The sequence below is a fragment of the Rhipicephalus microplus genome, chromosome 2, assembly GCF_043290135.1.
Source record: "Rhipicephalus microplus isolate Deutch F79 chromosome 2, USDA_Rmic, whole genome shotgun sequence".
Lineage (NCBI taxonomy): Eukaryota > Metazoa > Arthropoda > Arachnida > Ixodida > Ixodidae > Rhipicephalus > Rhipicephalus microplus.
The window spans coordinates 219666084-219679792 of NC_134701.1; the positions used below are offsets into that span (position 1 = coordinate 219666084).

Genomic DNA, 13709 nt, shown 5'->3' on the forward strand with positions numbered 1-13709 from the left:
CATGTTTTAGAACTACTCTTGCAATCAGTAATCTTTTTTGTGTTTGATGAGCTAAAAATAACGAATTCTCATGGCATACTTCAAACTTGTATACTTGAAAGGACAGGGTTGTCTTGGTCTCTGCAAGTTACTTGTTTTTCTGCATCGCCTGCGGAAGCTATATAATGCAAGAAACGTATACAATACTTATACAAAAAACTTCGTGGTTTAGTTCAAACCAGGGATAACACAAACATCATTTGAGTATTATTTAACAGAGCTTTACTCTTGAGATGTCCGTCACTTAACTCCAATGACTAGCAACTGCCTTCAGCTGTGACCTCATACATATTGCAACAGGTTACGCGCAGCTAGCACTGCTAGAACTGAATTCCCCCCAAATGTGCTCCGCTGGAACTAAGCAGCGGCGCAGAACTTCAATAAGAGCGCAAGGGGCACGCGCTTTGTTATTCGGGGTTTAAAACCAGGTATATACTTGGTGGTACATATTGGACTTTGTGGTCCTGTAGTCCACTAACACATATTTAATTACTGAACGTCCAAACTACCTTTTTATTGCTGCGCGACGAAAGGCTTATCAAAGCAGAATATTAAATTAAGCCAGGCCACATTTTCTGACAAGAAGATATCATCCTACATATCTACTTTTTTTCCTATGGTAAAACAGCAAGACCTTTATTGAAAAGGCAAGAAAACTGAATGTGAAATATGTTGTTACGCAAAGCATAGTTTTGTAATGCAAATCTGACGACAGCCTCTTAACTAACTCCTGAAAAATTACTGGTAATAGCACTTTGTAAATACACACCACTGAAGACGAAACAAATAAGCAAGGAAACTGCTTTGCATGAAGCCAAATAGAAAGCTGCTCTTACGAAAGAACCCCGTACTGAGCACATTTAATCAAAATGAACGAGGAGTAGCAACCGTGGCGCAATCATAATTTCCGAGCTGTCCCTGTAAAAGTAACAATTTCAAGTACAGAGTTCCGGCAGTGCTTGACTGGGTGAATTTTGTGAACGTGAACTTTTGATGTGTTTGATGCAGCAGATTTGCTTTCCAAATAAAGTAATCTTCATATTTTGTTCTATTAGAGAGTCGAGCAATGTTCAATATTTTCCAGCTTGTGGTCTCTGTGAAATTTGTTGAAGTCCTGAACAATTTTATTGACGGAGCTCTTTACACTAATATTAACGCGAAGTAGTGCGCAGAGCAATTATCGTCATCACTAACAGTGCACGCTTCTTCAGTTAAAAAATGTCTGGTTATGTTGTATATATACAATTGTTATAAACTAGGCAATAACAACAACAAAAAAAGAAAAACCCTTCTTGCCCGATTATGCATATCGTCCAGGCGACTCGAATGCGTGAAGCATATTTTTCCTCATTCTTCCAAATTCGTTTTATCGTTCCCCAAAAGCTCTTTGCACTTTGCGTGCGTTTGCATTTCTACCAGGATCAATTCGTCTTGGACCAAATGACTATATCATTTTATGGCTTCATCACATGAAGTCAGAATGTTGTGTCACATTTCGTATACCTATGATGTCATGATGATGCCATACGATGACGTCTTCGTGTCATCTTTACCTTTTTGCATCATTCCTGTTAACACCGACGTTCTCTTTTCGCGTTTGATGAAGCCTCCAAGGCTTTCGTTTTAACAACGTGCCCACCAGTACTCACCGAACACGACAAGCTCGGCCGTGTGGTTCGTGATTCCGCCATCGTTCTCAGCGACGCACGTGTAACGCCCGTTGTGCGCACGGCCCACGTCATTGAACACGAGGTTCGAACCGAGGTCTCCCAGCGATGCCTCCTGTATGTTCAGCTGGGTCTTGCTGAAGGGCACGCCGTCTTTGAGCCACCATATCTTGATGGGCGTGTCACCGGAGCGGACCGAACACGTGATCACCACCTGCATTCCTTCGGCAAGCGTCTTGGGAAAGCTGAACGGGTTCAGAACCGTCTTTTCTGCAGAAGGGGGTGATCGAAAAGTAGTGTTAGGTCCACGTTTCTCTGTCAGAGAGAAAACATGCAAGGCGAGCTACATATTTTACGTCCTTGGAGCCGTATACATCCTGCAGCGTTTCTACGTTTCCCTTTCTGCCACTTGAATTGGAACATGGATAAGTGGCCGCGACTTACTCTAATGAGGTGGTGGCCACTATTATTTCCATCATTTTATTTCTGACCTTTTATTACACTCCCATAAAGTTTACTTGCAGTTATCTCAACATTGATGATGATAATTGTATGGCGATAGTAATGATTGAGTTTAATGGGATTCTCTCTTGAATGTTGTAGCGGTGAATGGTCATCGAGTTTGTTTTTGTCTTTTTTCCTTTCAATATAGCATTTCGTTATCTATTTAGCTTTACCGTACTATTTATATTTCCATTTTGCTATTACATTTATACAAGCATCTATTTTAAAGGCAAATTCTTAGGTACGTCTGTAACGACAGTGGTTTGATCTACCGATCAATGGAGAGCACTGTCACTCCACAGCCATGGCTGTTATCACACGCAAGTCAAATCTTTCTAAGAAAATGCACGCTTGTCAGATGGACAGTGCAAGCACGGCATTACGAAGCCACAGGTCGAGAGCTGAAATCGCGAGTCAATATACTTAGAATAATATTTGCTTAACTTGTTATTTCTTTTCCGCGCTCACCCTGCGTGTGAATTGGTGGGGATGAGGGGAATACGGCGAAAACAACCTAATTTGGTCGTTTAATAGTGGTGCCTTGTAACTAAGCGCTCGGATATTTTGTGCAGATTCTTTGTGGGCATCCCCTCCAACTCAAACCATTATAACAAATACGAACATGCTTATACTCACTGATTATCTTCAAGTTGAGATCTTTGCTGTCTTCCTGCTTAGGTGTCGTGGCACGGCATGTGTAAATGCCTTCGTCAGACTCTCGCGTGACATCGGTGATGACAATCGTACCATTTTCAAAGGCACGCTGCCTCTCATTGTGTGGCAGATCCCTCCCGCCTGCGTATTGTACAAGAATGGCAGCATATAAAGAAAACAGTAAGCGTTTATTTTTTGCGACCGAAGAATTTACCCGAGCAAGAAGACTTTGCTACAATTTGGCTTAGACACTGACCTGCATATTACATAATGCTACTCCAGGAAGACTAACATGTTGAGGAAACCTCGTGCAATGGTTTCTTCAAAACTAAGCTTCCCTCCCCCCCCCCCTCTACGATCATTGAAACGTCTTCAACTACATTTTCTTATTCTTCAAAGCTTAGGCTGAATACTGGGCCTAAGTAAGAAGCTCTCTAAAATCGAGATGTAGTCGCACGGCATCGTATGTAACCTGTGTTAGCATCAAAGAACATTTTTCCATTCTGCAAGCTTTTCAAATGACGCAGCAAGATTAGGCACTTAGAAACATTTGTTTTGGTTATAATTGTTTATTTGTTTGTGTAATTTAAGTCCTCCTTAGCTCTTTCTGTTAAACAGGTACGATTATTATTTTGAAAACAATGCGTATTTGCGTACACCGCTCTTAGATACAGAATCTACTGGCATATATTTGCATGAATATATTACTTTGTGATGTTATTTTACAGTTTTAGTTGGGCGTCCAGAGCAGCTCTACCCGCGCCCAACTAAACTGCCTAAATAGAACACTTCAGTTCAGAGTACCCAAAGTGGCTAGCGTACGTAAACCCTCGCATCCCTTCGCAATCTCCGTTGGCACGGCTAGGTGTACAATAGAACTCAAGGGTGTGTGTACGCAAACCACTTAGCCCCTCACTACGACTCTAATATTTAACTTCGCGAATGAACTTTCACTCAAACGAGTCATCACCGACCTCGACTCCACGTGACTTTCGGTGCCGGGTGTCCCGTGTAAGGGCAGTGGTACACCAGTGTGGTGCCTGACGTCACGGTCAGGTTGGCCATGGGCCGTACTCGGGGAGGACCCCGGACGTCAATTCGGTCCTCGTGCCACACGGTGCCCAGGTCGTTGGACGCCTCGCACCGGTACATGCCTCCGTCGTCGCGCGTCGACGACGTCACGTTCACGTAGCTGATGACGTCGCCCGCCGAGCTAACGAAGTCGCCGTAGTGCACTCGGTGACTCTCGCCCACCATGTCGCCGTCTAGTGCCCACGTGACACGCGGAAGAGGGTTGCCCGAGGCCACGCAGCGCAGCGAGAATCGCTCGCCGGGATCGACAAGCTTGCGCGCGAACACCGCCTTTAGCTCCGGAGGTGTCTCTGTAAAGGCAAACATAGGGGACTTCTTGGTTCATAAACGCCTTTACGAATTGTAGTGATACCGAATAACACAAGCGACACGATGATATCCCTTAATTGATTTCTGTTCCTAGCAATGCTTTAGCTACAGATCAAAGAGGGTGGTTAAAAAGGGATGGTGTTTCCGTTCATACAAAATGCCAAGGAAAGAAAGCGAGAGCGACACTCCTCCTTGTAATAAGCTTTCAGTCATTGCAGTCTGGCGGGAGTTGATCACAATTACAAGGTGTTTGCGAAACAAGCAAAGGCACGTTGTGCAGTACTTCAGAATGACATTTTATACCCGCAAGTGCCGTCGCAAGAGTTGCGTAGTGCGTTCCAATCAAAATGTACCATATAGACTAAATTATACGGCTAAAGACTTTTTTGTGTTATTATTTTTGGGTAATCAAGGCAGGCTACATTATTCAGAAAGAGAATATAAATTCTAGGATGACTGCCAGTGGGCGTGTTGGTAATGGTTCATGATGAGACAAGCGCAAAAAAATACACACACTCAGAGAGGACACAGACAAGCGCTTACTAGCAACTGAAATATTTATTTCGAAGCGAACACTAATAAATACATCACACGCATGAACGTTACTCCCAACTTCCCCTCTCATCATCAAAAACGTGATATTACAAAATATGCACACGCCCACAACCGGGAACAAACACTTACCAAGAACTAAGAAAAGAAAACGTAAGAAACAAAGAAACATAAATAAAGAAACGTAACACAAAGAAAAACACTGGGTTATTTGACGTCCAAAAAAGCAAATTATGCATCTGTTAGTAGAACTGACGCTTGGCTGACGCCTTGGCTTTTTGTAACGCCTGTGGTGTGTCTGTAGAAGGTTTTATGGAGATTTTGGCCATGTATCTGAGTTCCACGCTAGTGGGGTGGAATGAAGAAGTGTACGTCCAGAAAGATGGGATTTGCATTGGATCTAGTGTCGCCCCGATCTTATGCAATGTTTTTTTTTTGAGCAAACTTGACACAGCAGTAGGTAAAGAGCTAGATGGTATGGATCTGAGGCTGTTTAGATTTGTAGATGACTACCTTGTTTTGGTAAAAAACGATCCGGGTATGAGCACGTTAGTGACTGTTTTAAAAGCTTTTAGGAAAAACGCGTGTGGCTTACAGTTTACCTTTGAAGTGCCAAAGGAACGACGCATTCAGTTTCTGGACCTAGAAATAAAATTTAATTTGTCTCCTTTTCACACGTGTTGGATGTATCACCCTAGATCGGAAAAACCATTGCTGAGCTATCATTCGGCACATTCGAAGATAGTAAAGAATGGGATTGCAACTTCTTGCATCAAAGCTGCCCTCATAAAATCATGCGTACACTCATTGAATTAGAGTGTTTCCGCGCAGATCAAGCGCTTGAGGGGAGCCGCTTACCAAGATGATTGTATCCTTTTGGCCTGTGAGAAGAATCGTCGGGAAGTAAAAAATGCAATCATTGGCACAAGCCAAGAGAGGAGACAAGTTGAGATGAAAGAGAGCGGACAGTGGTGATCCCATATCTGCACAATGTTTCACATAGATTGAAAAAAGTTGCATTATGGTATGACGTGCGGGTTGTTTTTTCAGCTGAAAACAAGTTATCAAAGATTTTTCCAGCAGTGGAAAGGCTAGTTAACAAGAAAGGAACTGGGGAATTGAAAAAATGCAGCATAAAGCATGGCAAAAGGTACGTTGAGTGCAAAAAAAAAAGTTGTATACTGAACCCCTTTCACATGTGGAAAGGAATACGTTGGTCAGACGGGTCGGTGCCTAAATGTGCGCCTTGGTGAACATGAGAGTTCACTAAAGGGGGCCCCTTACTCACACTTAGCGATGCACTGCAAGGAATGCACATGCCAATCGAAATTTTACGACACACGAATAATTGACAGGCACAACAAGCGGACGACAAGAGAGATAATAGAGGCGTATTGACTAAGGAAAGAGGGGACAGTTGCGTCAGCCAAGCGTCAGTTCTACTAACAGATGCAGAATTTGCTTTTTTGGACGTCACAAAACCCAGTGTTTTTCTTTGTGTTACGTTTTTTTATTTATGTTTCTGTGTTTTTTACGTTTTCTTTTCTTAGTTCTTGGTACGTGTTTGTTTCCGGTTGTGGGCGCGTGCATATTTTGTAATATCACGTTTTTGATGATGACAGGGGAAGTTGGGAGTGACGTTCATGCGTGTGATGTATTTATTAGTGTTCGCTTCGAAATAAAAATTTCAGTTGCTAGTAAGCGCTTGTCTGTGTCCTCTCTGAGTGTGTGTATTTTTTTTTTTGCGCTTGTCTTATCATGATAAATTCTAGGTTGAAGGTAAAAATTGATGCAGTGCGAATAGAACGGAGATGCAAGTGCTATATGCGACCACTATCACGTAGGCAAGCGCGCATAAAAGCTGTGACGTCTTGGTCATTGCAACCAGATGAGATTATCAAAACACCAAGCCTAATTTGTCAAATTTCCTGAAACGTTTTCTGTGTTAATTGCTTACTAATTGGAAGGCTATTTCAAAAACGTAGAAATCACATTTGGAACTCGCAATTATGACAAATGCCGGTGAAAATCGCTGAATTAGTATACCTTATTGAAACCCTATTGATAGATAAAATTTGCAGATATATTAATGCACCCACAAGTGCGACCTCTCAATGGTTTTTGCAGTAAATAGTAATACCATTCCAATACTGCTCAAAAAAGATTTAGCAGCTGCAATCAATGAAATCCTCTACCAATGCAGCTCAGAAAAGTGTGTCTTATTTGTGAGCATTTCGAGTGTTACAAATCACAATTTGATAAAAACCATTTATTTTCTAATTTAGGTGAACTCAGATAAGACCCTCACTTATTCGAGCTAGATTATTTATATTTTGATGTATGTAATAAAATTAGCTTGAACTTTTTTTGCGAATATTACGTCTTATTCTAATGAACCGGACACAATTCATCCGCTGCTAAAGTCTATGACACACCCGCAGAGCATAACAAAGTTTTCTGAAATGAAGCAGTGTTTTCTAAAAAAAAACATCGAAATAAATTTCCGTTTGTAAATTCAGGCAAGAATTGCTTCTTTACTAATCTGACAACAAATGTTCTTAAGAATGTATGCGACTATTTATGTTAAATGTAGAAGCATTTTTGATAGTTGTAGTCGCAATGAAGAAACGTAATAACAACAGACATGCCCTTACAGCGAGCTGTTTTAAATCACGATCATTTAGACAGCCTCCTTCAGAAGGCGACCGAAAGAAAAAAAAATGTGCCAGTCAGTGGGGAGACGCGTTATTTTATTAAGCTTAAAACTCACTCATAGCTTCGTCAATACGCGATTCGACAACTTCAAGCACCGAAAGGAACGACGCCGCGCGAGAGAAAAAGGAGCAATCATGAAACGTAAATAAAGATACATAAATAGAAAGAGAGGAGAGAAAGTTTAGGCGCGGACAAGTGGCAACAGGTTCGTAAAGGGGAGCTCACTGAAGAACACAACTCGTAGCAGCCACTCCCAAAAGGTCCCGACTCTCCTATGTAGGCAAAACTGACACAGGCACACACGCCAACAGGGAGTCGTCCAACGCGCCACAAAAGAAACGCATCCAGGCGCCCACCACGGCGACCCTCTGCGCCGACAGGGGGAGATCTCGTGCTCCGGCTCTTCCTTTTCCTGCGCCTCAAGACAGACGGTCGCGACAACACGACATGGGCGGGTGTTCTCTCGCCTGCGAACGCGGAGAACGGGAAAGGGCAGGTGAGCGTGTGTGTGTCTTTTTCGAGCTTCTCGCAATGACCAGCGCACCGATCCGAAGATGTTGCACAGGCACCATCTCTCTTCGCTCTTGCTTCGAGACACGCGTTGCCCGTTACACAAGTCGTTCTCGTCCTTGTTATCCCCCCCCCCCGCCCCACCACGACCACCCGCAACGTTGCGAAAGCTCTCCTTCCAAGGCGAAAGTCACCGTGCATGCCTTCCCCTAAGCTCACGCCTGTCCCTGCTGTCCTTTCTCTCCTCTGCAGAGCATCTTGAGGAAGCGGAGCGCGCAGCGCGACGCCAAATGAACACGGCGGAGGCCAAAGGCCTACGTCGGAGAAGTGATTAATGGGCCAACCAAGCGTAGCCGTAAAGTCTGCGTGCCCCTTTCAGGTCTCGCCTTCCTTTCCTCCATCGTTCTCGCGAAGGGTGGGCCGAGAAGAGAAACAGTGCCGGGGAAAACAGTGAGTTTGTTCGCAGTGCTGCAGGCCCGGTTATGCCGAAGATTGATATTGCCTCGGTTTTCTTAGCGTTGGGCTTGGCGCGGACAAACAGACACGCCACGTGGTTTCCGTAGAACGAAACTTGGAAGGGAGTTGGTGAGGGAACGTAAGGAAGGGTAAAGGAAAGGGAGTTTGAGAGAAGGTTTGTGAAAGTAACAAAGCATGAGTTGGCTGAGTTCGACTCGGTTTTAGTCTTCGTTCGCATACTTGCTTGTTTTGGTCTGCTTGTTTGCTTGCTTGCTTCCATTCACGTTTTGCGTGTGTATCTTTTATTTTTAATTTGTTTAAAACTAATAAGAGTATTAAAGTTGGAAAGCAAAACGGGCGGCACCAGTTTGAAGGAGCCCATGAAACGCCAGAGTAGCGTCGAATGAGCCGATCTGTGTGATGTTACAGTGAGAGGCTGGCGAAATAAGAAGTGGTTGAAACGCCTAAAAGGCACTGAATGTAATTTACCAAAAGTATCGGTTCAGTCATCTTCTCGGATTCTCACCCAAACGCTGGATTATATATAGTTCGTACCAAACGGTCATGCTTCAGGTAATGTTCTTGAACTAATAAATTGGCCAGACAGCTCGATTTCAAACCCAGAACCTAAAGTTTTGAATGCATGGCAACTGTAGATTTTTTCACAGTCACAGGGTGCAGTGAACAAGCGGTAGCGAAGTAGAAAAAGTAGTAGATTTTATATACTTGTCTTGCTTGAGCTGTAATGTCACTGCTGCCGCCACTAGAAGTCACCACATGTCCTCACGGTGACTCTGAATCACACTGCAAGTTGTAGATGTAGATGTATATACGTATGTTTTGGCTCACACCCACTCTTGGGTAAGGCGGAACTGTTGTAGGCCCGTGTGCTCATATTTGGGTGCACGTTAAAGAACCCCAGGTGGTCGAAATTTCCGGAGCCTTCCACTACGGCGTCTCTCATAATCATATAGTGGTTTTGGGACGTTAAACCTCACATATCAATCAATCAATCACTCTTGGGTATTGGCTAAGAAAGGGTAGCTTAAAAAAGGAATATATACATAATTAAATTCTGCATTCTAAAAGAAATTGAGAATTTGAGGAGTGTTTCTGTTACACAAAGGAAATCGTCATCTACTTTCACATTCATTTTTTGTTTATTTTTCTTCTATTTTTTAACATTTTATAGCAACTGCATTTTATATTATCTCTTTCGTGCTGTGCATTTTGTCTACATGAAATTCGCGCCAATTTGTTTTATTATGTATCATTCTTCTGCCTTCCGTACTAGTGTTGTGTTACTTGTTCTTAAATTGAGTTTCTAGGATCGTTTCTATTTTTTATATATTTTATTATTATATTTTTCAAATTCATTTCTTTTCAAAGTGCTTTTTTTTGCTCGCGACTTGCCTGACTTGTATTCAATCAATACACTACCACTAGGAGGTCACCTTGACAGTGTTTACTTCGGGACCTGCTCATGTATTACTTATTAACCATGTTACTTGTACTTTCATGATGTTGCAATAAACTTTAATAAGTAATCTCAATAAACAATAAACTTCAATTACTTTCCTCGCACTATCACCGTGGTTCCGGTAGATCGCGGTCGCGAACGGCGCACGCGTTATCAGTGTGACATAGTATTACTCACAGAAAAGTGGCCAGAACCGGGGTTTCAAGAAAGAAAATGGAGCAAATCAGAGGACCATTATTGTTGTGTAGCAGAACTTCTTCCCATAAATTTCATTTTTTCCTAGAGTGTAGCGAAAACAATGATTTCTCGTTTATTACAACAAAAATATTTTGATTTTTTTTTTGTAAATTATTCTTGAAAAACATAGATAAAGGAGTTCCTGTTGAAATAGGCAATGATGATTGATATTGAAAATTTTCTCTGTAGCATACTTTGAATATCTGATAACCCTTGGTATGAATGTTACTGAGTAAATCTCATCGACTGTTCAAAAATCTTTCTCGGCCTCGTTTACTGTGCCCAAGGGTATACATGTCCACGTAGGGGTAGTAAACTTGACGTTGTCAAATTTATTCCGAAATTTTGTAACGGTGACTTTAGACACATCGTTGTTAATCTTGAAAACTTTCCAACTAGAGCTCGAGAAGTGTACTAATGTTTTCTTTCTTCTCAAAAATAGGAACGTGGGGAGGGAGCCAAACCTGCTCATAATAAATAAAAATTTATTGGAGGATTATAACAGTGTAACTTGGTGATTAAAACTTCCAGACTTTTGTTATGACATGAGGAAGTTTCTCAGGGTGTGATTAGATCGTCGCAACTCAGAGAGTGCCTGAAAGATGGTGTAGAGGATTCTCGCATCACCATTTGCCTGCGAAATGAAGTCACTACTATAAAAGCTGTTATAAGGGTAATATTGATCAATGACATACTTTGGACGCAAATAACACACACCAAAAGTAAAGGAACACTCAACGACAAGCACAAGCGGTGTTTCCACTTGTGCTTGTGTTACTTGCGGCAAAAGCATGTCATTAAGCAAGTACCAACTAGGCCAACCATAAGTATCGTTGTAATATTGATACCTGGTCCGTCTATCACCATTTTCGCAAGTGCAGCAGCTGTTTCATTTAGCGTTATGCTTCTATGAACGGGCACCCATACTAGTCGTTCCTGAGTTAAGTGGTTAGGTACTAGACAATGGAATTCATTTAATGCTTTCGAATCACCGTATGCCGTCAGCGCACTGCAGACCGATAACTGGTCTGTCATTACTACGGCAGAATTTATTGATGTTATTTTTTGAAGGATCAGTACTACAGCTGGAAAATCTGCAAAGAAGAAAAGCGTGAAACCAATGATTCGAAGAAAAAATGACCAGTCTAGTACAGAGCACGATGTACCAATGCCACTATTTTTATCCCTCTATAACGCGCCCACCACAAGGATGACATTTGCTTGCATTCTCTGTACGTAATCCTGTAAAGTAGCTCATAGCTTATTACTCGTTAGGTGTTCAGCACTATTACGGAAAATGTCATCGAAGTTTATTTGAACCAAACTTATCGAGTTACGAAGCAGAATAGCCTCCCTAATTTTTGTGGACACTGGATTAAGAAGAGATTGTAGAAATTTCACTTGAGGTGTGAAATATAGGCCAATGATAATGAAAAAAATTAACGCTGTCGTGCCATAAAAACTGTTTTTTATGCCTAAAAGGAATCGAAACGCCCTGAAATACATTTGTACAGCCAATATTCTGTATCTGGTGACCAATGGGGGAATTCTAGCTTCCATAAATAAAACATTATTTACTACAGGTTGAGGTAGCTCAGAGCACATGCGCAGTTATTCAGAAAAGCAAAAGGACGCAGTTAATGGGCAGGTGCCGTTGAGTATAAAACACGCATCCAAGTTGTAGAACCAGTCTCAAATACATGCAGTGGAGTGATAATAACGTGGCTTTGTCCAATATTGATCACTTTCTGCTTTTACTCCATAATATGCGAACTGCCCGGACACCTTTTTCTTCAAGATATTCAATGTGGTTCGCCATAAAACAGAGCTGTCATGTATCACCCTCACATATTTGATGCTTTGAACTTGTGGAATGATTTCAGTTCTGTATGAGAGAGATATATGTACTGGGTCTTTTATAGGCAATACTAATAATGCACACCTGTTCTCGTTCTCCTTTAGAGAAAGATGAATGCATCAATCCAAAGTTTCATTTCAGATAAGTGCATTTGGAGGTTTTGATAGAGAGCGTGAATGTCATTAGCCAATAAAAAACGCGATTTCATTAGCAGACAGATACGTCTAAACATTCTCATTATATGAGATCAAGAGTAACAAAATATTGACAGAACCAGGTACAAAACAGCGTCTTGAGGAACCCCTTTTTTGTCTTCACAAGTACTTGATGGAACACCATGTTGCGAACAATAAATTTTCTATTGTCTAAAAATTGCGTAATCTACGCTTCTAAATAACGCGAGAAATCGATTTCTCTCAGACGACTGACTAGTGCGCTGTTTTCAACATAGTCATATGCTTTTTTGATGTCCAGGGTAACTAGAGCTGCGTATTTCGCTTGACGCCACGCAAAATGCATCCGACTCTCGAGGTCAATGTGCGCATGCCATATGAAACATCCCTGCCTGAATTCGATCCAATTTCATTATGGAAACATGCACTACTGTTTTAACTTGAGTAAACTGGACGTTAGTGCGATTGGCCTGATATTGTCTAAAACGTAGCATTCACCTGGTTTTTTAAGAACAGGTATGATTTTCACGAATTTACATTAAGATGGAATCCAAGCTTCTCCTGACGAATAATTCATTGCAGTGTATAACCGAGACCTGGGGCACTGCACACGATATACCCCGAATGGTCCTCAAGCCCGGATTGCCTTTTGTGTGATAGTTATGCGGACTTCAAGCATGTCCTGTGGGGCTGTGCCTTAGGCGGTCCCCCTTTCCACTAGGAGAAAATGAAGAAGCCTATTAAGGATCAGGACCTCACCTTTCAAACCCTAGGCGTCCAGAGGGACCGCGCGAGTGTGGTCAGGTTTAACCTGACCATCCCGGAGTGGGCCTAGCCAGGTGACGCTAAGTTGACTCGCGTCTATTGTGGACCCAATAAAGTTGCTTCACTCACAGTAAGCACGCCGTCCCGTGACTCCTTGAATTATTGTTATTATTATTATTATTATTAATATTGTTGTTGTTGTTGTTCTTGTTGTTGTTGTTGTTACACCAACTTTCAGGTGTTTCTATTGTAGGTGTCAACGCATAATGAGACTTATATATACATATATTTGCCAAATATGGGTGCATTAAAATAATAAAGGGTTAATTTGAGATAGCGTTCTTGTATTGATTATCATAATTGGCAAATAAGTTTGCAGCTTACGAATAGCGAGGCATGTTGATAATAATCTGCCTTCGTTATCGGTTTAGGACTATCCGAATCTATATAACGTATACAGCTATTTTTTCTGTCTGTTCTTACATGAATTCTCTACGCCTGCTACAGCGTTCTTAGGCGACCACCTAAATATGCACACGTGTTGGGGAGACTTCACTCAGTCTAGTCACGCTACTTCGATCCAAGGTATAATGCTTCACTGTCGAGCACCAGTCCCCCGTGCCTCTAGAATAGTTCCGCCCAACAGGCCAGGTTCCTTGAAACATATGCATATGTACGTGTACAGATCTGGTTTCTTT

General features: G+C 42.0%; 1 protein-coding gene across 1 annotated transcript in view; it reads right to left on the minus strand.

Annotated features, from left to right (window-relative positions):
- The window catches only part of LOC142793763 (cell adhesion molecule Dscam1-like), a 510593-nt gene that overhangs the window by 71773 nt on the left and 425111 nt on the right, over positions 1-13709 (minus strand). Inside the window, exons 8-10 of the mRNA XM_075885808.1 lie at positions 3839-4246; positions 2847-3005; positions 1689-1976 (exon numbers count right to left, since the gene is read on the minus strand). Coding sequence (XP_075741923.1) covers positions 1689-1976; positions 2847-3005; positions 3839-4246 — 855 coding nt within the window. The remainder of the gene's footprint in view (positions 1-1688; positions 1977-2846; positions 3006-3838; positions 4247-13709) is intronic.